This window comes from Schistocerca cancellata, chromosome 4 (assembly GCF_023864275.1).
Source record: "Schistocerca cancellata isolate TAMUIC-IGC-003103 chromosome 4, iqSchCanc2.1, whole genome shotgun sequence".
Classification (NCBI taxonomy): Eukaryota; Metazoa; Arthropoda; class Insecta; order Orthoptera; family Acrididae; genus Schistocerca; species Schistocerca cancellata.
Genome location: NC_064629.1, coordinates 366,081,635 through 366,107,415, shown reverse-complemented (window position 1 = coordinate 366,107,415; position 25,781 = coordinate 366,081,635). Strand labels below are relative to the sequence as shown.

The 25,781-nt window shown below is 44.0% G+C and overlaps 1 protein-coding gene across 1 annotated transcript in view; it reads left to right on the top strand.

Annotated features, from left to right (window-relative positions):
• The window catches only part of LOC126184199 (uncharacterized), a 324,649-nt gene that overhangs the window by 247,879 nt on the left and 50,989 nt on the right, over positions 1-25,781 (top strand). Inside the window, exon 2 of the mRNA XM_049926567.1 lies at positions 25,394-25,640. Within this exon, the coding sequence (XP_049782524.1) occupies positions 25,394-25,640 (247 nt within the window). The remainder of the gene's footprint in view (positions 1-25,393; positions 25,641-25,781) is intronic.

Here is a 25,781-nt window from a genome sequence, read left to right as displayed (position 1 = left end):
GCGGAGGCTCGAATAGGTGATCCACACCGTGACTGGATTCTAGGCAAAATGAGGTTTCAGTACTGTAAGTAAGTATTTACCAAGCCTGATGGAATATCTACTGATTGGAAGTTGTTATTCCACCTTAAATAGAGATACATCATCAAGAATAAAACTAATGTTATCTTAATCATTACTAACTTATTAGCATCTAAGATCCGTCTCTTTGCCTAAATTAAAGATTCTTTGCTCTTCTTCCATACACATTCCGCTTGTTTTAGTTTGGGAGCATCCTCAGCGGCGATTTTGTATGGCTCTATCTTCAAACCTATGCCACGACTGATTCCGCTATCCTAAACAGCCCATTACTCCCTCTTAAGCCCATTTGCGAGCGCATGTCGGAACTTTCATTTTACGTTTTTGCTAGTGTTTTTAATGCGTGTTTAGCAACTCCACAGCGGCGCAGATGTGAAAGAAACACCACATGGATTCAGTATGGGTGATATTTCGTAAACAGAAGAAGCGAAATGCGAATTCCAGACAAACAAAGATCATATTACACTCCTGGAAATTGAAATAAGAACACCGTGAATTCATTGTCCCAGGAAGGGGAAACTTTATTGACACATTCCTGGGGTCAGATACATCACATGATCACACTGACAGAACCACAGGCACATAGACACAGGCAACAGAGCATGCACAATGTCGGCACTAGTACAGTGTATATCCACCTTTCGCAGCAATGCAGGCTGCTATTCTCCCATGGAGACGATCGTAGAGATGCTGGATGTAGTCCTGTGGAACGGCTTGCCATGCCATTTCCACCTGGCGCCTCAGTTGGACCAGCGTTCGTGCTGGACGTGCAGACCGCGTGAGACGACGCTTCATCCAGTCCCAAACATGCTCAATGGGGGACAGATCCGGAGATCTTGCTGGCCAGGGTAGTTGACTTACACCTTCTAGAGCACGTTGGGTGGCACGGGATACATGCGGACATGCATTGTCCTGTTGGAAGAGCAAGTTCCCTTGCCGGTCTAGGAATGGTAGAACGATGGGTTCCATGACGGTTTGGATGTACCGTGCACTATTCAGTGTCCCCTCGACGATCACCAGTGGTGTATGGCCAGTGTAGGAGATCGCTCCCCACACCATGATGCCGGGTGTTGGCCCTGTGTGCCTCGGTCGTATGCAGTCCTGATTGTGGCGCTCACCTGCACGGCGCCAAACACGCATACGACCATCATTGGCACCAAGGCAGAAGCGACTCTCATCGCTGCAGACGACACGTTGCCATTCGTCCCTCCATTCACGCCTGTCGCGACACCACTGGAGGCGGGCTGCACGATGTTGGGGCGTGAGCGGAAGACAGCCTAACGGTGTGCGGGACCGTAGCCCAGCTTCATGGAGACGGTTGCGAATGGTCCTCGCCGATACCCCAGGAGCAACAGTGTCCCTAATTTGCTGGGAAGTGGCGGTGCGGTCCCCTACGGCACTGCGTAGGATCCTACGGTCTTGGCGTGCATCCGTGCGTCGCTGCGGTCCGGTCCCAGGTCGACGGACACGTGCACCTTCCGCCGACCACTGGCGACAACATCGATGTACTGTGGAGACCTCACGCCCCACGTGTTGAGCAATTCGGCGGTACGTCCACCCGGCCTCCCGCATGCCCACTATACGCCCTCGCTCAAAGGCCGTCAACTGCACATACGGTTCACGTCCACGCTGTCGCGGCATGCTACCAGTGTTAAAGACTGCGATGGAGCTCCGTATGCCACGGCAAACTGGCTGACACTGACGGCGGCGGTGCACAAATGCTGCGCAGCTAGCGCCATTCGACGGCCAACACCGCGGTTCCTGGTATGTCCGCTGTGCCGTGCGTGTGATCATTGCTTGTACAGCCCTCTCGCAGTGTCCGGAGCAAGTATGGTGGGTCTGACACACCGGTGTCAATGTGTTCTTTTTTCCATTTCCAGGAGTGTATTTAGTCCAATATACTGTCATTACTAGACCGCGGATTTTAGGTAAAAACCTATTTTGTTCCTGAGTTCCTATTTGCATAAAAATTTGTACTTATGCGTTTCATGACTATTTACACTTAATAGCGTTAATTCTATAGGACCTAAAAAAGCCTATTTCGACGTTAGTGCCTATTTTTACCTATTTCGGCTTTAATATCCTAAAAAGTGCCTATTTCATCATATGAGACAGTGGCTCCAAGTTTTTCCACCCTATACGACAGATGGAAAAAAATATTTTCTGCCCAGCGTGCAGCAAGGTGGCTAGTTGATATGCGCTCATGCTTCGTATTTGCCTAACACTTAAGTCTTTTTTAATTTTTTTATGTCGCTATCCCTGTTAATACCAAATACTCTTTATAGGTGTTTTATTATTCATATGTAAAAAATAGATCACGGATCTTTAGGTTAAAACCTATTTTTTTCCTAAGCTCCAATTTGCATATAAGTGGGTACTTATGCGTTTCATGACTAACTAAACTGAATACCGTTAGTTCTATAGGACCTAAAACTGCGTATTTCGACGTTGACGCCTAATTTTGCCTATTTCGGCATCAAAATCCTAAAAAGTACCTATTTCGTTAATCTGACATAGAGTGCTGTGTTTTCAGAGATTAGAAAAAGGATGTAAACTTAGGGCTTTACGTCTCGTCGAAGGCGAAGGTCGTTAGAGACTGTTTAAAATTCCTTTGCTGGCCTTACTACCAACAGCACTCGGCACGGCTGAATGGTCATCAATCCAAGTGCGCGCCGAGCGCGACAGTGCTTAACTTCAGTGAGCGAATGGGAACCGGTCAAAGATTTGAGTTACACATTATACTCGAACGTGGGAGTACTAAATGTTATATTTGAAAATATTTCCTTCGTAGGATTCTGGCCAGCTGTGTATTTTCGCAAAGAAACGGTTTCATATGCCTTAAGCTGAGCACGGATTAAAAAAATGACAATGTTGATCGTAGACACCCCCTATAGCTAAATTACTGCCCTGCGCGCATTTTCTCGCTGCTGTCTACAGGCAGTCCTATCAAACTACTCTGTTTCGTGAAAGGTATTATATGTGAATTTTCCGGTTCGAAAAATAATTTGCCAGTAGTGAGATGTTTTCATCTGAAGCACCGCTAGATTCCATTCGCTTGTTCAGAGGGGGTGGCCATCTGTCAGGTGCCATATGTCCAGCAACGAGTACGGTACTTCCCCTACCGCTCCCATAACCGCAGTAAAAGGAAAAAAAAAAGAGGTCATCGCTCACTTTTTCCCAGCGAAAACAAATCAGTACATTGTGTAGCGAGCAACGTGTTAAGTATTCCTGACGTTCTAAGTGCAAAATAAATTCTAGTTTCTGTGTGAGAATACTACGCCATGCCGATAACAGATAGTTCAAAGTCTACTCATATAAGGCAGTGGTTGCAAGATTTTCCGCATTATACAACAGATGGGAAAATTATTTTCTGCCAAGCATGCAACGAGGAGGTTAGTTGATGTTTTTCTTAGACTTCTTATTTTCCTGTCACTTAGGATTCTTTTCTATCGCTATCCTTTAGTAATACGAAATACTCTTTATATGCGATTCTAAACTGCATTTCCCTTTTGTCTCGTATTAGTTTTCGAGAGTTAGATCCTGATGCTCCATCCAGGGCTCATTTGAATTACTCAAAACAGCTTGGAAAAACTAACCAACAAACAATAGCACAGTTTGTGAACAAGGCGCGTAAGGTGCTATACCCAAACGGAGTGGATGAGAATAAGGTGCTTCTGGCCGTCACTGAAGCTGCTGCATATCTGATAGCAGCGTTTCAACTATTAAAAGTATTCCACCCATTGATGCTGCACGTAACTTGTGTAGTGCATGGGATCAACCGCATAGGAGAGCAAGTAAAGCTACAATTACTTAAAGTAAATACAGTAATATCTATAGTGAAGAAAATTTTTGTTAAGGCACCACCAAGAATACAGGCATTCAAAGAACAGCTTCCAGATGTCCCATTGCCTCCAGCGCCTGTTGTCACCCGCTGGGGCACGTGGCTGATAGCAGCAGAATACTATACTACGCATCTCTCAGCTGTCCAGAAGGTGGTTGAAAATATACCGGAGGATGCCGCATCCGTAACTGCAGCAATGGAGTTACTCAAAGATTCCTCTTTAAAACGGGACTTATCTTACATTAGGGCCCACTACACATTTATGGCAAGAATAATTTCACAATTAGAATGCTCAGGGAGACCTATCTACGACAATATTTCTTTTCTTGAAGAAGTCAAAATGAAAATTAATGAAGCGCTAGGTGAAGTAGGGGAAAAAGTACGGGCAAAAATGAAAACGGTTTTGCAGAAGAACACTGGCCTGAAGAAGTTGTGTGCAGCTGCCGACATAATTAGTGGAAAATCCAGCACTCCTGACTGCAGCATTCCTGTCCAACATGTGCCGAAAATGAAGCACGCCCCTGTCACATCTGTTGATGTAGAACGTTCTTTTTCAGCGTATAAATTGATTCTGACTGACAAGCGCCACAGTTTTTCACTAGAAAACCTAGAAAAAATTTTGATTATTTATTGTGAAGCCAACTATGGTCAGAGTATGTGAAACTACGAATGTATTAATTAAACCATTGCCACATCTTTTTCACGGAGATCTTTATCTTGCAGGAACTCAAAAATATTTGGAGTTATGTTCAACATTAATGAGACTTTTATCCATTGTGGATTAATGTTGTAGATTGCTGTGCTCTGTAACTGTAAATATTAATTCTCCTTGTTTTAATGACTAATAAGATGTTCATACTGTCAACACTGTTTATTTTAATTTATTTTTATTAGAGTCTATTTTAGGTTTTATATAGCCTAAATGAACTACTGAAGGAGCCTATTTTAGGTGCCTAAAACACACTTTTTTACGACCTAAAAATCCGTGGTACATACTGTGAAGATAGTCATAAACAAGCTAACGACTACCGGAAAAGAGGAGATATACGAAACAACGACGATATTTGTTGAAAATTTCTAATAAACAGTTTGGAAGTGAAATAAAAACAGTTTCAGAGCTGTGCCTATTAGTCGCTCTCGAGTTATTAAGTATACCCGGACAAAGCGTAGTACAGACAACTGACTTCAAGAGTGAGATGACAACTAACATCGTTGTGCTGGACGTTCCGGAGTTTTGAACTCTGTAGAAAGGAATACTTTCTCTGATTTGTTCCACTTCCGTAGCGAATGCCTTCGTTCGTTGTAGTTTCGTTGCGCGCTGCAATTAACCTCAGTTACGAGTAGGTCCTTCCATTCGCCGGCTAAGTGACGTCGAGTGCTGTCTCTGTGTCAATGACCATCCGCTACTTTTACTTGTAGCAGCCTGGCTCTGCTCTTGGAGCGGCCACTACAGAGACGTCACGAGAATGACTAGCTAAGTGGCAATATTTAATAGATATAAATATAGTTCCACCATTGGGATACTACTTGTTAATTAATTGCTGTGATATGCCAGAACTGCTTCTTCTGATGCACAAACTGCTAAAAGATCTTAATTAAGAGACTAATTTCCTAAATCTGTTACTTAGGAGTGTAATACTACCAACGGAAGTCTCATGTAAATTTGGAATATAATATTTTCCATAACTTGGTGGAAATGCAACTAAAAGCTTATTACGGGACAATTCTAAGGAGTCCAATCTTGCGTCGTGCTCGTTCGTTTTCGAAGACCGAAAAATCTCTGCTGTTTTGGGTTCAAAAAAGTAATCTTTCAAAACTCAGATCGCGCTGTTCGTCCAAGAGATCCAGAAGGCAGTAGATGATTAGACAGTAAGAGCTTAGGTTTATGTCACGTTCTTTCCGAAAAGCGTTTGATGCAGTTCCGCATTGTCACATCCTGAGCAAAATACTTACCTACGCAACATCAGAACAGCCTAGTGGAGGGTTTGAAGACTGACTATCCAGAAATTCTTAACGGAGGTAAATAGATATGAAGGAAGCTTTGGGTGTACCCAAAGGGATTGTTGTACGGCGGCCACTATGCACATAGTGGATGACGTCGATAGGTTGTTAGTGGACGGAAATTGTAACGACATACACATAGACAAGCAGATAATCGACGCTAGGTGCACGGATAGGCACTTAAGCGTCAATACAAACAAATGCAACGTACTGAAGATATTTACGTGGAAAGAACCTCTACTCTATACTTACACGATTGGTGATCAATTGCTGGCAACAGTCACGACCGCTAAATATTTAAGAGTAGGCATTCGAAGTGATGAAACTAGTTGTAGGAAGACAGGTGTGAGACTGAGATTAATGGGAAAAATTCGAAGAAAATGTAATTCACTTATGAAGGGAGTAGATTACCAGAGTTCGTCCACCGATTCTTGAATATTGATCATCAGCTTGGTACCCATATCTGTAGAGTTTCTAAGGTGTGTGGTGTCTAATAAAAATTTACGACTACCATGAGCAGTTAGGTAACTGTTGAACTAGTACGCTACGTTCCACATCTCCTCCTAAACCACTGAATCGCTTTCAACCAAAATTGGTACACATATCCTTTACTGTCAGGGAACAGTCGCTGTGGTGTAAGAACCATCTACCTATCACATTTCAGGAGATATAACGTCATAAACAATGAGATGCGTGAAAAACTGCCTCATCATGCATGACGTTTAAATTTATTACTTCGGTGCTGATTACTCTATTCACAAAACATTTCGCAAACAGTATCCACGTATGTCACTATATGTACCTACAAAATTATATCACGATACGACACATAGTTCAGGAGATATAAAGTCATAAACACTGACATGTGTGAAAAACTGCCGCATTGTGCATGACGTTTAAATTATTACGATATTGCAGTGCTTGTGTGTTTAGAAAGTATCCACAAATGCCGCTGAATATACCTACAAAATTATATCATTGTATGACACAGATCAGGAAGTATGGTGTCATAAACGCTGAGACGCGTGAACAAATTGCGCAACATGCGTGAAGTTTTAATTCATTTATTCCTTACCACTAAGACACTCCTATAGTTGAATCAACTTAAGGAAATCCCTGACACCTGGCAGCGCTTTTGACAGCTTCCAGCTGCGAAGTGCAAACGACTATAGGCGAAAACAAAAGCCGTCTGTAGATCTATGAAGAGGCGCTGTCATAAAGACGTTTACAAAATTGCATTGTAGACACGCAAAACAGCTGCGCCCGGTGTACTAGGAATATTGTCAATAACCAACTTCTGAGTTAAATAAACATTACAGAGAATTTGTGTTCTGCATATTATGTGGTCTTCATTTGGACACTGTACTTCCACATACTAACACGAATTCTTTACAGACGAATGGAAAAACTGGTAGAAACCGACCCGGGGAAGATCAGTTTGGATTCCATAGAAATGTTGGAACACGTGAGGCGATGCTGACCCTACGACTTAACTTAGAAGATAGATTAAGGAAAGGCAAACCTCCGTTTCTAGCATTTGTCGAGTTAGAGAAAGCTTTTGACAATGTTGACTGGAATACTCTCTTTCGAATTCTAAAGGCGGCAGGGGTAAAATACCGGGAGCAAAACGCTATTTACAATTTGTATAGAAACCAGATGGCAGTTATAAGAGTCGAGGACATGAAAGGGAAGCCGTGGTTGAGAAAGGAGTGAGACAGGGTTGTAGCCTATCTCCGATGTTATTCAATCTGTGTTCTGAGCAAGCAGTAAAGGAAACAAAAGAAAATTTGGAGTAGGAATTAAAATCCACGGAGAAGAAATAAAAACTTTGAGGATTGCCGATGACATTGTAATTTTGTCAGAGACCGCAAAGGACTTGGACAAGCAGTTGAACAAAATGAACAGTGTCTTGAAAAGAGGATATAAGATGTACATCAACAAAAGTAAAGCGAGGATAATGGAATGTAGTCGAATTAAATCAGCTGATGCTGAGGAAACTTGATTACGAAATGACAAACTTAAAGTAGATGAGTTTTGCTGTTTGGGGAGAAAAATAGCCGATAATGGTCGAAGTAGAAAGGATATAAAAAGTAGACTGGCAATGGCAAGGAAAGCGTTTCTGTAGAAGAGAAATTTGTTAACATCGAGTGTAGATTTAAGTGTCAGGAAGTCTTTTCTGAAAGTATTTGTATGGAGTGTAGCCATGTATGGAAGTGAAACATGGACGATAAATAGTTTAGACAAGAAGAGAACAGAAGCTTTCGAAATGTGGTGCTGCACAAGAATGCTGAAGATTTGAAGATTAGATCGCGCAACTAATGAGGAGGTACTGAATAGAACTGGGGAGAAGAGGAATTTGTGGCACAACGTGACTAGAAGAAGGGATCGGTTGGTAGGACACGTTCTGAGGCATCAAGGGATCATCAAATTAGTATTGGAGGGAAGCGCGGAGGGTAAAAATCGTAGAGGGAGACCAAGGCAAGAATACACTAAACAGATTCAGAAGGATGTAGGTTGCCGTAGTTACTCGGAGATGAAGAAGCTTGCACAGGATAGAATAGCATGGAGAGCTGCATCAAACCAGTCTCTGGACTAAAGACCACAACAACAACAACAACAACAACAACACTTTCGCATTTGTACATTATGCATGCTTCTTAGTACGACTGTTTCATAACTTCAAAGGTGTTTTCACGAATACATGGAAATGAACTTTTTTCCGATTTACACTAACAACGCAGTTCATTTTTGTTTGCGTTTCTAATAGGAAACTGGCAAAGTGAATACCCGGGAAATGCCGGGTTTGTCAGCTAGCACAGGAATAGTTACACCCCAGAAAACAAATTGGAAACTCAATCTCACCACAAATATTTAACGGAATAGTTACAGACACACGCTTACTTAACATAGGCGCAACGGAAATCAATTTTACGTAGCCAGACATCTAAATATCAAACAATAGTTAATAGTTCACAAACTTGTTCAAAATTATATAATGTGTACGCTTTCAGCTTATAGCCAAAGGCGTTGATGTGAAGACGATCGCTGGTATCTGGACTCACTGAATTTAGATTTGAAAGAATATATTTTCGAACAGCTTCTTTAAACCACGTAAATCAGAATATGATTTCAGTACAAAATCTCCACATACTCTTGCAAATAGTACGGCCCTCGCTGACATGTGATTCGCAGAACATATCAGTAGTATACTATAACACTGTCTGGTGTATTCAGGAATCATCTGTCTTCCAGAACCATGTCTAATGACTTATCTTTCTCCACCTTTAATCTGTGGAAAGTACAGAATGTATGTTGCTAACGGTTGGCAATGGTCTCATATGTTAATCGAGTCAACTCTTCGTGCCATACCTGAACATAGATGTGACGAGGCCTGCAGCAACAAGTGTGAACAAGATGGCAGCACAGCAGCATGTGGCTGTGTTACTTAAGATAATAAATGAAATTACACGAGTTGAACGTAATAATTCAGAGAAAATGTACGAAATATGTATAGATATTGTCACAAAATTGTACTGATGAGTCACAAAGTCCACATGTCGTTAATACCATCAAGTTCCTCGAGCAGAGTAACAAAATTACATATTGTCGATACACGAATTCTAGCAAGACAGTAAATCATTTATAATGCAGGAGAGGACGATACGTTTGGCTCTACGACACGGCGGATTGAAAAGATATTACCTGTCCTACAATCAGCTTCCATTTCGCGAAAAGTGAGTGAACTATGAACCATCGTTTCATCACAAGGAAGGATACTACTGAAAGGTCTGTAAGTGGACTGATCGCACAATAGGTGTGTAATTTTTTTTTTTTAAATTCAAGCCTGAAATGACTTACACATCGTCTTTTAGACAAGTCAAGTAATTGGAAAGATCTTACGTATAATTTTCGCCATTGTAGAAACTCCAAACTAGCTCGCGTCGACATGAGACAAATCAAGAAGCAGAATAGGCCAGACTGCCTCCCAGATCGAAAATTGGGACCAGAATCAACACACAGAACAATGAAAACTCATTCGAAACTATTTCGGCTCGCATCAGTGAACCGCTCAAAGAGCTTGTTTCGATTAATCGATGCTGATCATAGTACAAACATGCAAACAAGTTGCACAGGTCACACTAATATTCAAGAAAGGTAGTAGGAGTAATCCACTAAATTACAGGCCCATATCATTAACGTCGACATGCAGCAGTATTTTGGAACATATATTGTGTTTGAACATTATGAATTACCTCGACGCGAATGGCCTATTGACACACCGTCAACACGGATTTACAAAACATAGTTCTCGTGAAACACAACTAGTTATTTACTCACATGAAATGCTGAGTGCTATTGACAAGGGATACCAGACTGGTCCCGTATATCTAGACTTCCAGGAGGCTTTTGACACTGTACCATACAAGCGGCTTGAGGTGAAATTGCGTACTTATGGAATATCGTCTCAGTTATGTGACTAGATCCGTGATTTCCTGTCAGAGGGGTCACAGTTAGTAGTAAGTGACAGAAAGTCATCGAGTAAAACGTAAGTGATTTCTGGCGTTGCCCGAGGTAGAGTTATAGGCCCTCTGCTGTTCCTTATCTATATAAACGATTTAGGAGACAATCTGAGCAGCCGTCTTAGATTGTTTGCAGATGATACTGTTGCTTATCGTCTAGTAAACTCACCAGAAGGTCAAAGAAAATAGCACAACGATTTAGAAAAGGTACCTGTATGTCGCAAAAGTTGACAATTGACCCTAAATAATGAAAAGTGTGAGATCATCCACATGAGTGCTAAAAGGAATCCGTTAAATTTCGGTTACACGGTAAATCAGTCAGATCTAAAAGACCATAAATACCTAGGAATTACAATAACGAACAACTTAAATTGGAAAGAACACATAGAAAATGTTGTGGGGAAGGCGAACCAAAAACAGTGTTTTATTGGCAGAACACACAGAAAATGTAACAGATCTACTAAAAAGACTGCCTACGCTACGCTTGTCCGTCCTCTTTTGCAGTACTGCAGCCGGTCTTGGATCCGTACCAGATGGGATTAACGGAATACATTGAGAAAGTTAAAATAAGAGCAGCACGTTTTGTATTATCGCAAAATGGGGGGAGAGTGTCACTGACATGATACGGGATTTGGGGTGGACATCATTAAAACAAATGAGTTTTTCGTTGCGGCGGAATCTTCTCACGAAATTTCAGTCACCAACTTTCTCTTCCGAATGCGAAATTATTTTGCTGACGCCGACCTACATAGGGAGAAACGATCATCATAATAAAGTAAAGGAAATCAGAGCTGGTACAGAAAGATATAGGTGCTCATTTTTTCCGCGCGCAGTTCGAGATTGGAATAATAGAGAATTATTGTGAAGTTGGTTCAATGAATCCTCTTCCAGGCACTTACGTGTGATTTGCAGAGTATCCGTGTAGATATAGATGTAGAAAAGGAACTCGCAATTTAAGAAAAGCAAAAATATTGTGGACAAAAAATGAATGTATAAATGCACGGACGACGTGCAGGGTCTGCGCAGATAAAAGAAAGACGGTCCACATTTTGTAGATGACTTTAATGCGAGTGGAAAACTGGAGGTCTGCCGGCAGGCTTTCGCTTGGCCGAAATTTTCGTGGCATCGGACCTTGTAATTTACATTCCATGACATTATAAATACGTAGAAGTCATTCATGACATCATTTTAATAAAACATAGACTGTCATGTTTTGGTACGTTCCGTATGTTGCAGTTTTCTGAAGTCAAAACTGAAACGAATTTTGCGAATTTTTCTGTAGAATATTTCCGCAACGTTGGGAAGTCAAATCAAGTCGTTAGAAGTTATCCTCACGTTCTCCATAGTGTCGTACGTTTGTAAAAGTTCGTTTGTCATATGTACGTTAAGGATGTTAAATCATGTTAACGTGCTACACTTCTCTGTGTATTCTTGCGATTATAGTCAAGAGAGATGTTGAGAGACTCACTAATTTTATATACACTCCTGGAAATGGAAAACAGAACACATTGACACCGGTGTGTCAGACCCACCATACTTGCTCCGGACACTGCGAGAGGGCTGTACAAGCAATGATCACACGCACGGCACAGCGGACACACCAGGAACCGCGGTGTTGGCCGTCGAATGGCGCTAGCTGCGCAGCATTTGTGCACCGCCGCCGTCAGTGTCAGCCAGTTTGCCGTGGCATACGGAGCTCCATCGCAGTCTTTAACACTGGTAGCATGCCGCGACAGCGTGGACGTGAACCGTATGTGCAGTTGACGGACTTTGAGCGAGGGCGTATAGTGGGCATGCGGGAGGCCGGGTGGACGTACCGCCGAATTGCTCAACACGTGGGGCATGAGGTCTCCACAGTACATCGATGTTGTCGCCAGTGGTCGGCGGAAGGTGCACGTGCCTGTCGACCTGGGACCGGACCGCAGCGACGCACGGATGCACGCCAAGACCGTAGGATCCTACGCAGTGCCGTAGGGGACCGCACCGCCACTTCCCAGCAAATTAGGGACACTGTTGCTCCTGGGGTATCGGCGAGGACCATTCGCAACCGTCTCCATGAAGCTGGGCTACGGTCCCGCACACCGTTAGGCCGTCTTCCGCTCACGCCCCAACATCGTGCAGCCCGCCTCCAGTGGTGTCGCGACAGGCGTGAATGGAGGGACGAATGGAGACGTGTCGTCTTCAGCGATGAGAGTCGCTTCTGCCTTGGTGCCAATGATGGTCGTATGCGTGTTTGGCGCCGTGCAGGTGAGCGCCACAATCAGGACTGCATACGACCGAGGCACACAGGGCCAACACCCGGCATCATGGTGTGGGGAGCGATCTCCTACACTGGCCGTACACCACTGGTGATCGTCGAGGGGACACTGAATAGTGCACGGTACATCCAAACCGTCATCGAACCCATCGTTCTACCATTCCTAGACCGGCAAGGGAACTTGCTCTTCCAACAGGACAATGCACGTCCGCATGTATCCCGTGCCACCCAACGTGCTCTAGAAGGTGTAAGTCAACTACCCTGGCCAGCAAGAACTCCGGATCTGTCCCCCATTGAGCATGTCTGGGACTGGATGAAGCGTCGTCTCACGCGGTCTGCACGTCCAGCACGAACGCTGGTCCAACTGAGGCGCCAGGTGGAAATGGCATGGCAAGCCGTTCCACAGGACTACATCCAGCATCTCTACGATCGTCTCTATGGGAGAATAGCAGCCTGCATTGCTGCGAAAGGTGGATATACACTGTACTAGTGCCGACATTGTGCATGCTCTGTTGCCTGTGTCTATGTGCCTGTGGTTCTGTCAGTGTGATCATGTGATGTATCTGACCCCAGGAATGTGTCAATAAAGTTTCCCCTTCCTGCGACACTGAATTCACGGTGTTCTTATTTCAATTTCCAGGAGTGTAGTACATTATTTGTTTCGTACAAACAGGAGTCAGAACGTGGAGAGAAGGTTCCAAACTATGGAGTGAACTAGAATAGCCTTCATACCGCTTTGTGATGGCAATTGCGTAAGTGACAGCCGTTAAGGCCGGCCGGGGTGGCCGAGCGGTTCTAGGCGCTCCAGCCCGGAGCCGCGCTGGTGCTCCGGTCGCAGTTTCGAATCCTGCCTCGGGCATGGATGTGTGTGATGTCCTTAGGTTAGTTAGGTTTAAGTAGTTCTAAGTTCTAGGGGACTGATGACCACAGCAGTTGAGTCCCATAGTGCTCAGAGCCATTTGAACCATTTTGAACAGCCGTTAAGGGTAGCGAACACCACGTTCACTTAAAAATGTCAGCATTGTGTGTGAACTGTAAAACTCTAAACTATGCTGCTTGTAAATGTCTGCCATTGATTGCGGAGTTTTAAGAAAAACGTTAGGTTTAATTTTCCGTCGACACCAACATCATTGGGGATGGTATACTGGCTCAGATTAGAAGGAGGATGAGGAAGGAATCGGCCGTATCCAAGTTGTAGGAATCATCCCATATCTGCATAAGTAATTTATGATAATTGAGGAAAATTTGAATTAGCACAGCCGGACTGCGGTCTCTACTCCTTTGTTTTAATCACTGCCGAAGATGAGAGATCAGCCAACAGGATATACAGTAAACGCAACGCATAGAAACTGTACGAATGTTTATTTTTACCTATTTTGGCAATAATTTATATTTCTGGTACTGCGCGAGATGGTACTGCCGTTAAGTCACAGGAAGAAGTCAGTCTGAAAAGTAGCAGGTCAAATACCCATCTGTCCCTCCAGATTTAGTATTTCCGTGGTTTCACTAAATCACCTGAGATAAATATCAAGATGGCACAGCCGGTTTCCTTTCGCACCTTTTCCCTTGCGCTCCGTCTTTAATGACCTTATCGCCGACACGGCGTTAAGCTGTAGTCTTCCTTTCTTTAGCTGTCTGATAACTGCATCGTATTTCTGTCGTGCTTGGGCAACAGTAGCTCGATCGCAATGAACCTATGATCCTATGATCTCCTGCACACTTCATTCCGACGAAATTTTTAAAAGATTCAATGAAGGTAGTAGAACAGTAGTCCGGTTTACTTACGAAAATTCGTCGTTTCAAAAGTACTTTTGAATATATTTGAACGTTTCAGGTGGGCATCGCAATACAGCGTGCCCAGAGAAGGTGCACGTGGAGCTTACACTGATGTTACAAAAGTCGTGGGATATCTCCTAATATTGTGTCGTCGCGCAGCATGGACGTGCCATGAACTCAACAAATCCCCTGCAGAAATACTGAGCAATTCTGCCTCTATAGCTGTCCATAATTGCGAAAATGTTGTCGGTGCATTTTGTACATGAATTGACCTCTCGATTATGTCCTATCAATGTTCGATGAGATTAATGTTGGGTGATCTGGATGGCTGAATAATTCGCTCTAATTATCCACAATTTTCATCAAACTGATCGCGAACAGCTGTGGCCCGGTGACATGGCTCACTGCCACTCATAAGAATTCCACCGCTCTTTGCGTAAATGAAGTTCACGAATGGCTGCAAATGGTCTCCAAGTAGCCAAACATAACCATTTCCAGTCAATTATTGGTTCATTTGCACCAGGCGACCCAGTCCATTCCAAGTAAACACAGCCCACATCTTTATGGAGCCACAATGACCTTACACAGTGCCTTGTTGACACCATGGTGGCGGTAAGCTCCTATGGGACCAAACTGCCGAGGTCATCGGTCTCTAGGCTTACACACTACTTAATCTAACGTAAACTAACTTACACTAAAGACAACACACCACCCGTGCCCGAGGGAGGACTCGAACCTACGACGGGAGGAGCCGCACGAACCGTTGCAAGGCGCCTAAGACCTCGCGGCTACCCCGCGTGGCTTGGGTCCCTGTCTTCCTGAGGTCTGCACCACACTCGAACCCTACCGTCAGCTCTTAGCAACTGAAATCGGGACTCATGTGACCAGGCCCTGGTTTTCCAGTCGTCTAGGGTCCAACTGATACGGGAGAGCTGTTGCAGGCGACGTCGTGCTGCTAGCAAAGGTATACGCGTCGGTCGACTGCTGCCATAGCCCATTAACGACAAATTTCGCCGCACTGTCCTAACGAATACGTTCGACGTACGTCGCACATTTATTTCTGCGGTTATTTTGCGTGGTGTCGCTTGTCTGTTACTACTGACAACTGTACGCAAACGCCATTACTCTTGTTCGTTAAATCAATGGCGGCGGTCACTGCGTTGTCTGTGGTGAGAGGTAATACCTAAAATTAGTATTCTCGGTTCATTCTTGACACTGTGGATCTCTGAATATTTAATTCCATAACGATTTCCTAAATGGAATGTCCCATGCGTCTAGTTCCAACTACGATTCCACATTCAAAGTCTATTAATTCCCGTCGTGCGGCCATAATCAAAGCGGAAACCTCTTCACATGAATCACCTGAGTACAAACGACAGTTCTGCCAATGTATTGGCCTTTTATGCCTTTCGCACGCGATACTACCGCCATCTGTATACATGCAAATCTCTATCCCATGACTTTTCACCTCAGTTTATTATCATTGTTCAGACACTGAGAGAGGTCGAATCATTGGTATAAGGAACATGGAAGCAACATACCGAAACAATTGGCTCATCTACATCTATATCTACATCTACATCTACATAGATACTCCGCAAGCTACTGTATGGTGCGTAATGGAGGGTACTGTGGACCACTACTAATCATTTCCTTTCCTGTTCTACTCGCAAATAGAACGAGGGAAAAAAGACTCTCTGTACGCCTCCCTATGAGCTCTAATTTTTCATATGTTATCTTAGTGGTCCTTACCCGCAATGTATGTTTGCGGCAGTAGAACCGTTCGGCAGTCAGCTTCAAATACCGGTTTTCTAAATTTTCTCGATAGTATTTCTCGAAAAGAAAGTCGCCCTCTCTCCAGAGACTTTCATTTGCTTTCCTGAAGTATCTCCGTAACGTGTGTTGTTCGAACCTACCGGTAACACATCTAGCAGCCCGCCTCTGAATTGCTTCGATGTCTTCATTCAATCCGATCCGGGCCGGCCGAAGTGGCCGTGCGGTTATAGGCTCTGCAGTCTGGAACCGCGAGGCCGCTACGGTCGCAGGTTCGAATCCTGCCTCGGGCATGGATGTGTGTGATGTCCTTAGGTTAGTTAGGTTTAACTAGTTCTAAGTTCTAGGGGACGAATGACCTCAGCAGTTGAGTCCCATAGTGCTCAGAGCCAATCCGATCCGGTGCGGATCCCAAATACTCGAGCAGTACTCAAGAATAGGTCGCACCAGCGTCCTGTATGCGTCCTCCTTTACAGGTGACCCCCTCTTCCTTAAAATTCTCCCAATAAACCGAAGTCCACCATTTGCTTCCCCTACCACGATTCTCACATGCTCGTTCTATTTCATATCGCTTTGTAACGTTACGCCCAGACATTTAAACGACGTGACAGTGTCAAACAGGACACTAGTACTACTGTATCGAACCACGGTTCTCACACGCTCGTTCTATTTCATATCGCTTTGTAACGTTACGCCTAGATATTTAAACGACTTGACAGTGTCAAACAGGGCACTAGTACTACTGTATCGAACACTACAGGTTTGTTCTTCCTATTCATCCGCATTAACCTACATTTTTTCTCATTTAATGGTAGCTGCCAGCCATCACACGATCTAGACATTTTGTCTAAGTCGTCTTGTATCTTCTGACTGTCACTCAACTTCGACACCTTGCCGCACACCACAGCATCATCATCAAACAGCCGCAGATTGCTGCCCATCCTGTCCGCCAAATGATTTATCCATACAGAGAACAACAGCGGTCCTATCACACTTCCCTGGGGCGCTCCTGACGATACCCTTGTCTCTGATGAATGAGCATTCGCCGTCGAGGACAAAATACTGGTTTCTATTACTTAAGAAGTCTTCGAGCCACTCACGTCTCTGTGAAGTAATTCTAAATGCCCGTACCTTCGTTAACAGCCCACAACGGAGCACAGTGTCAAATGCTTTCCGGAAATCTAGAAATATCTACGAGGTGCATTCAAGTTCTAAGGCCTCCGATTTTTTTTCTAATTAACTACTCACCTGAAATCGATGAAACTGGCGTTACTTCTCGACGTAATCGCCCTGCAGACGTACACATTTTTCACAACGCTGACGCCATGATTCCATGGCAGCGGCGAAGGCTTCTTTAGGAGTCTTTTTTGACCACTGGAAAATCGCTGAGGCAATAGCAGCACGGCTGGTGAATGTGCGGCCACGGAGAGTGGCTTTCATTGTTGGAAAAAGCCAAAAGACACTAGGAGCCAGGTCAGGTGAGTAGGGAGCATGAGGAATCACTTCGAAGTTGTTATCACGAAGAAACTGTTGCGTAACGTTAGCTCGATGTGCGGGTGCGTTGACTTGGTGAAACAGCACACGCGCAGCCCTTCCCGGACGTTTTTGTTGCAGTGGAGGAAGGAATTTGTTCTTCAAAACATTTTCGTAGGATGCACCTGTTACTGTAGTGCCCTTTGGAACGCAATGGGTAAGGATTACGCCCTCGCTGTCCCAGAACATGGACACCATCATTGTTTCAGCACTGGCGGTTACCCGAAATTTTTTGGTGGCGGTGAATCTGTGTGCTTCCATTGAGCTGACTGGCGCTTTGTTTCTGGACTGAAAAATGGCATCCACGTCTCATCCATTGTCACAACCGACGAAAAGAAAGTCCCATTCATGCTGTCGTTGCACGTCAACATTGCTTGGCAACATGCCACACGGGCAGCCATGTGGTCGTCCGTCAGCATTCGTGGCACCCACCTGGATGACACTTTTCGCATTTCAGGTCGTCATGCAGGATTGTGTGCACAGAACCCACAGAAATGCCAACTCTGGAGGCGATCTGTTCAACAGTCATTCGGCGATCCCCCAAAACAATTCTCTCCACTTTCCCGATCATGTCGTCAGACCGGCTTGTGCGAGCCCGAGGTTGTTTCGGTTTGTTGTCACACGATGTTCTGCCTTCATTAAACTGTTGCACCCACGAACGCACTTTCGACACATCCATAACTCCATCACCACATGTCTCCTTCAACTGTCGATGAATTTCAATTGGTTTCACACCACGCAAATTCAGAAAACGAATGATTGCACACTGTTCAAGTAAGGAAAACGTCGTCATTTTAAGTATTTAAAACAGTTCTCATTCTCGCCGCTGGCGGTAAAATTCCATCTGCCGTACGGTGCTGCCATCTCTGGGACGTATTGACAATGAACGCGGCCTCATTTTAAAACAATGCGCATGTTTCTATCTCTTTCCAGTCCGGAGAAAAAAAAATCGGAGGCCTTAGAACTTGAATGCACCTCGTAATCTGCCAGTTACCATTCACCATAGTTCGCAGTGTATCGTGTGAGAAAAGAGCGAGCTGAGTTTCGCATGAGCAATGCTTTCTAATACCATTCTGATTCGTGGAAATAAACTTCTTAGTTTCAAGAAAGTTTTCTATATTAGTACTGAGAATATATTCAAGAATTCTGCAGCAAACCAATGTTAGGGATATTGATCTGTAATTTTGCGGATCCATTCTTTTACCCTTCTTATATAATGGAGTCACTTGCGCTTTTTCCAGTTACTTGGGACTTTGTGCTGGGCGAGAGATTCACGATAAATGCAAGCTAGGTAAGGGACAAATGCCGTAGAGTATTCTTTGTAAAACTGAATTGTGTTTCCATCCGAACCTGGTGATTTATTTACTTTCAGATCTTTCAGTTGTTTATCTACGCCAGGGATGCTTATTACTGTCTCGTCCATACGGGAGCCTGTTCGAGGGTCAAATGACAGTAAGTTTGTACAATTCTCCTGTGTGAACGATTTCTTGAACGTGAAATTTAAAACTTCGGCTTTCGTTTTGCCATTTTAAACTTGCAGACTAGATTGGTCAACAAGAGACTGAATGGAAGCCTTAGACCCGCTTAGCGATTTTACATACGACCAGAACTTTCTCGGGTTCTCTGCCAGACCTTTGCTAAGGTGTGACGGTGGTAGTTAATGTATGTTTTGCGCACAGATCTTTTTACAGACGCACGAACTCTGATAAACTTTGCTTGTCGTCATTTGTGCATTCTCTTTTGAGCCGGGACTGTAACAGCCTCTGCTTCCTCAGCATCTTCCGAATTTCGTTATTAAACCATGGTGAGTCTTTTCCATCCCGTATCCACTTACTAGGCACATAATTCTCCAGACCGCGATTTACACTCTGCTTAAGGTTTGTCCGTAATTACCCTACGTCCATGTTACTGGAACTAAGTGATGTCAGTTCACTGTTTAAGTAAGATGCTAACAATTGCTTATCTGCTTTGTCTAGCCTACCATTCTTGACTGATTTATCACCTTTCGTAATCACAGTTGCTACAATGACATCATGATCGCTAATCCTTGTTTCTATAATGACGTGGTCGATAAGCTCCGGTCTAGTTGTAGCTACAAGATTTAAGACATTTCCATTCCTTGTGGGCTGCCAAAGCTAGCTGCTCAAGACAGCTTTCGCAAAACGTATTCGTAAGTATTTCGCATAACTGTAGCCCCTGCGATGAATCCGTAGACATCCCAGATAGGTTAAATTCGCCTCCGACTAGTATTGCATGAGTTGGTTGTTTCCGCGCTACTGACCGTAGACTTTCTGTGAATGACTATCGAACTGTTACAGCGGAGTCGGGTGGCCGGTAAAAACGTCCAACAATTAACTTAGTTATACCTACATCTGTTATACGCGGCAAGATAACTTCACTGTCACGCCCAACTTCGACCTCAATGGAGGCAATATTTTTGTCACGTGCCATGAACACTCCCCCACCTATGGCCTCTAATCTGTGTGTCTGATGTACGTTCCACGACTCGCTAAATATCTCAGAGCTTTCCACTTCCAGTTCCAGTGCAATGACTGCAGAACAAGTGATGACAAGGTGGTATTATGATAACCATGTGATGAGAAGATTTGGCATACGACCGAACAGAAAGACTGTGTCACAGGTAGATCGTAGGGTTGGGCGACTGACACTGACGAATAGAACAGGTGAATTATATGGGCAGTGATTACAGGCAGAGTCTCACCACGAACCGTCGGGAACAGATTACTGGAAGCTGGGTTGAAATCTCGAGTTGTCACGTGTCATTAACCACTGAAATCACACAACAGATCACAGAAACTTGCATGCTGTAGAGCGAGTCATTGAATTCGTAACGAAATAGGCTGTGTATCGGATACTACAATATCACTTCGCTCGCTCAAATCTTGGCAAATAAAACACGTAGGCGAAGAAATTTATTTGAGATTTTTATGCTTAATATTTATGCTCGTCGAATTACGTAAAGCTCACCTCATATTCTCGCTTATTTATAAAAGAAAGGAGGGGTTCTGACGCATAGTAAATACCACCACGTTTTCTACCACATACATATCTAAACATGATACCTTGAAAAGCAGTTTAAATGCTCCTGATACTTGATTTACTTCAACAATGGCCACGTGTAGTATAACAAAATGAAAACTCAAGCAAACTAGTAACGAATGCAAATTTATACATATTCTGGCGAAACAGCTACAAAATTGACGATTTACAAACAGTTAATACCTTTAGTTAATTAGTATCTCAATGAAATGCGTAGAGGGCAGAGTAGACACAGTGCCTTTTACATTATGTCGGGACTGTAGAGCTGAGATACAATTAAAGTATTAAATACGTAAGTTGTATTTCAGATCGTATTTTTCGGGCACGCTTAATTCACACAAATACTGATACTAACGTCATGTTTGGATTTTTGTAATACTAAAACGATATTTAAAGTCTGAAAACGCATGTCCAGAAAAAAGATAGCATTAAATTGTAAGTTTGTCTTTAAGAGTATTGACACCAACCACTCTCATCAAATCACTTGGGCTATTGGAAATAGAAATGCTAATTTGTGTTTGCATAGAATGTGGTCATTACACAGAAGTTGAGATACTACCTAAAGTTATCAAATCTAGTTGACATTTGAGCTACATCTGAACAATTACCAATGACCTTCAAAAATAAGTCCACGTACAAAAACTGTGTTTTTCACAATGTGATACTCGGTTGTTAGAGTGGCAGGACACGTATTCTCTCCCGAAATTTGGGTACGGAACTCCGATAGAGGCTATTCACGGAAAATTATGCCCTCTCTTCGTCGTGGTGTTCATTTATGCGTTGTCCTGGATTCAGTGCGAAGTAAGGTGCGATTTGTGCTTTTACCACTGGGGGGGATTTCTTAGGGGGTTAGTAGAATTATGTATGTTACTAGCTTGGACCATGGCTTTACGCATGGTTAAACACCTATTTATAAATAGATGTTAATGCCGAGACTCACTATTCACGCGTATGCACTATCAGAAAGGCCATCCCTTGTTATATCTTTAAAAGTACATTATAGGTAAAGCTTATTTACAAAATCATCTATATACAGGCATAAGAAGGTAATTCAAAAAGTAGAGGCACATTTGTGAAAAGCTGTACTTATTCTGATGATAGAAAACTGAAACATATTAATAGTATTAATAGTAAGACTTATTAAAAACTTTCACTGTTCGGCTCCACAAATTTACACTCCTGGAAATGGAAAAAAGAACACATTGACACCCGTGTGTCAGACCCACCATACTTGCTCCGGACACTGCGAGAGGGCTGTACAAGCAATGATCACACGCACGGCACAGCGGACACACCAGGTACCGCGGTGTTGGCCGTCAAATGGCGCTAGCTGCGCAGCATTTGTGCACCGCCGCCGTCAGTGTCAGCCAGTTTGCCGTGGCATACGGAGCTCCATCGCAGTCTTTAACACTGGTAGCATGCCGCGACAGCGTGGACGTGAACCGTATGTGCAGTTGACGGACTTTGAGCGAGGGCGTATAGTGGGCATGCGGGAGGCCGGGTGGACGTACCGCCGAATTGCTCAACACGTGGGGCGTGAGGTCTCCACAGTACATCGATGTTGTCGCCAGTGGTCGGCGGAAGGTGCACGTGCCCGTCGACCTGGGACCGGACCGCAGCGACGCACGGATGCACGCCAAGACCGTAGGATCCTACGCAGTGCCGTAGGGGACCGCACCGCCACTTCCCAGCAAATTAGGGACACTGTTGCTCCTGGGGTATCGGCGAGGACCATTCGCAACCGTCTCCATGAAGCTGGGCTACGGTCCCGCACACCGTTAGGCCGTCTTCCGCTCACGCCCCAACATCGTGCAGCCCGCCTCCAGTGGTGTCGCGACAGGCGTGAATGGAGGGACGAATGGAGACGTGTCGTCTTCAGCGATGAGAGTCGCTTCTGCCTTGGTGCCAATGATGGTCGTATGCGTGTTTGGCGCCGTGCAGGTGAGCGCCACAATCAGGACTGCATACGACCGAGGCACACAGGGCCAACACCCGGCATCATGGTGTGGGGAGCGATCTCCTACACTGGCCGTACACCACTGGTGATCGTCGAGGGGACACTGAATAGTGCACGGTACATCCAAACCGTCATCGAACCCATCGTTCTACCATTCCTAGACCGGCAAGGGAACTTGCTGTTCCAACAGGACAATGCACGTCCGCATGTATCCCGTGCCACCCAACGTGATCTAGAAGGTGTAAGTCAACTACCCTGGCCAGCAAGATCTGCGGATCTGTCCCCCATTGAGCATGTTTGGGACTGGATGAAGCGTCGTCTCACGCGGTCTGCACGTCCAGCACGAACGCTGGTCCAACTGAGGCGCCAGGTGGAAATGGCATGGCAAGCCGTTCCACAGGACTACATCCAGCATCTCTACGATCGTCTCCATGGGAGAATAGCAGCCTGCATTGCTGCGAAAGGTGGATATACACTGTACTAGTGCCGACATTGTGCATGCTCTGTTGCCTGTGTCTATGTGCCTGTGGTTCTGTCAGTGTGATCATGTGATGTATCTGACCCCAGGAATGTGTCAATAAAGTTTCCCCTTCCTGGGACAATGAATTCACGGTGTTCTTATTTCAATTTCCAGGAGTGTAATATCCGAGCAAACTTTCAGGCTGTCGTGGCTGCAGACGGTCATCACAATGAGCAACGTTTGTAACCTGGAACGTAACCGTTGTACGCAATTAACACATGTTACACTCTCATGTGGAAACGAAAATGTATTTCATTCAATGGTACTCGTTATTTCTCTCCTGCATGTCGTTACAAATATTTCCACAAAGGTTCATTGTCCTAAGATCACTCGTTCTTCATGGGGGCCCTTTCAAGTCGCAAAAGTTTAATTATAACCACACTGAATAAGGAATATGAGTGCACCCAGAATTGAACCCTCGTTTTGTGACTTCTCCACAGTCACAATAAGTGATTTATTCTACGCAACTTTTTGTGTTCTGTTTGTTAAGTATGATTCAAATCATTTGTGTGTAAAGCTATCAGTTCGATAAAACTTGGACTTTTTCTAAGAGTGTAACATGATCTACACAATCAAACACCTTGGAAATATCACAAAAAATACCAACTGGCGATGTTTTATTATTTAAGGCTTGTAATATTTGGTGGATGAATGTGTAAACAGCATTCTCAGTTGTTCGTCTGTTTCAACACGCTAATCTCCAAAACTATTAAACCAATGGTCATGATGTTTGAACAGGCAACTTGGTGAAACGTACAGGCTTTATTTAATCAAAATCGAATCACGAAAAAAATATCGTAATTTAAAGTTTTATTTAAAATCGCCTGCTCACCTAGCATCACGACATAACTCGGTGACATATGTATTTTCGGAAGTTTACATCAGTGACAGAATTAAGCGCCGCAATCTTATCTTTACGGATACGAGCTAACAATGAATTCACTTGGTTAGGATATGCGAATTAACAGACTTCACATTGTGTGTTAAACTTAACAATGTTGCTTTGCTTCTTTCGATAGGTTTTATTTATATTGTTTCTTACAAAAAGCGAATTTATTGAGTTCGCTTTGTGATTTCGGTGTCTACTCATTACATTCTGATTTTGGTTTCTTTACGAATAAAAATGTCTAGAAAATGGTCGAGTCTTTCTGAATACACCAGACTGACAAAAGAACTGAGGACTATGTGGTCTCAAGTAGCCAATGAAGATCATGAGGTGAGACTTTCGGCAGCTCAAGAACATCACGCCCTAAATCGCTCTTTGGAAACTCATTCTGAAATCGAAGCGCTACGTAAGTCTAATTGAGAGCGCCATTATCTCGCTCTTCAGAGCTCTTAAGTCACAGAGGCTTAGTTACTTCTCTCTAACGTAACATCATGGAAGCGGAAATTTTGACGAGAAGTGGCACAGGCGAGCGACTTTTGATAATCGCAATCCAACTTACGTGCAACATTTCACCATTTAAACTTGTATAATTCCCAGTGAGCTTATGTTATGAAATGACCATAAACTAAGTACAAGATCAAATGCTGCGTGTTGCAGGCGTGACCTTGTCAGTTGTTTTTCACACTACTTCCCTAGTCATACTACTTCAAACGTTGTTACAAAACAGCTTTGTACGTCAAAAATAAATTCCACATATGTGAAATCTCGGGCACAGCTATAAATAAAATATTCGGAATCAAACCCGGGTCCTACGCATGGCAGCCGTCTACGCCGAGCACTCAGCTTCGCAGGAGGATCTGTCCAGTCCCAGATATGCCTCGAGATGACATTTTGAGACTGTTTTCTTCCTTGCCAACGAATACAGAAATGTATTTGTGCCAGTGTGAGGTACACTTCATACTGATATTGATGATGGACACCAGTTCCAAATGGAAGGAAAGTTTAACCGTTTAGGCCTACTACCCGTATTGTAATGAACATCTCCAAAAACTTTGAGAAATATCGGGTTGGTGCTTCATGATGTGTCACATTCCACTTCTGTTAGTATATAATAACAATTAGATGTGATAGTTTTTCTTCGTACGGACTTTCAGACATAAAATCTTCTGAACAATTGCTTCCTTTCTTTTTCAGACTGGCAGTAATAATTGCCAAACGGCCAGTGCACTTCTTCGTGGGAACCCTGTTGTTCACGGTGCTCACGGCGACTGGTCTGTTTTTCTGGAACGAAGAAGTCGACAACGTTAAGTTGTTTCTAAACCCATCCATGGACCTGTACAAACGCTCGCGCTGGGTAGACGAGCACTTCAAAGACCAACTCCGCTACGAGATCATCATAGTTGAATCGGACAACGTGCTCCGGCCAGATGTCCTCCAGTGGGTGAGTAATCTGCCTTTTTTTCTAACTGTGAACATTGTGAGCGAGGTGCACTGGGGAGCGGGAGTCCGGCCACCCAGGCTTAGGTTTTCTATCGCTTCCCGAAATCAGGTGACGAGAGTGACGGATGGGTCTTGTGAGAAG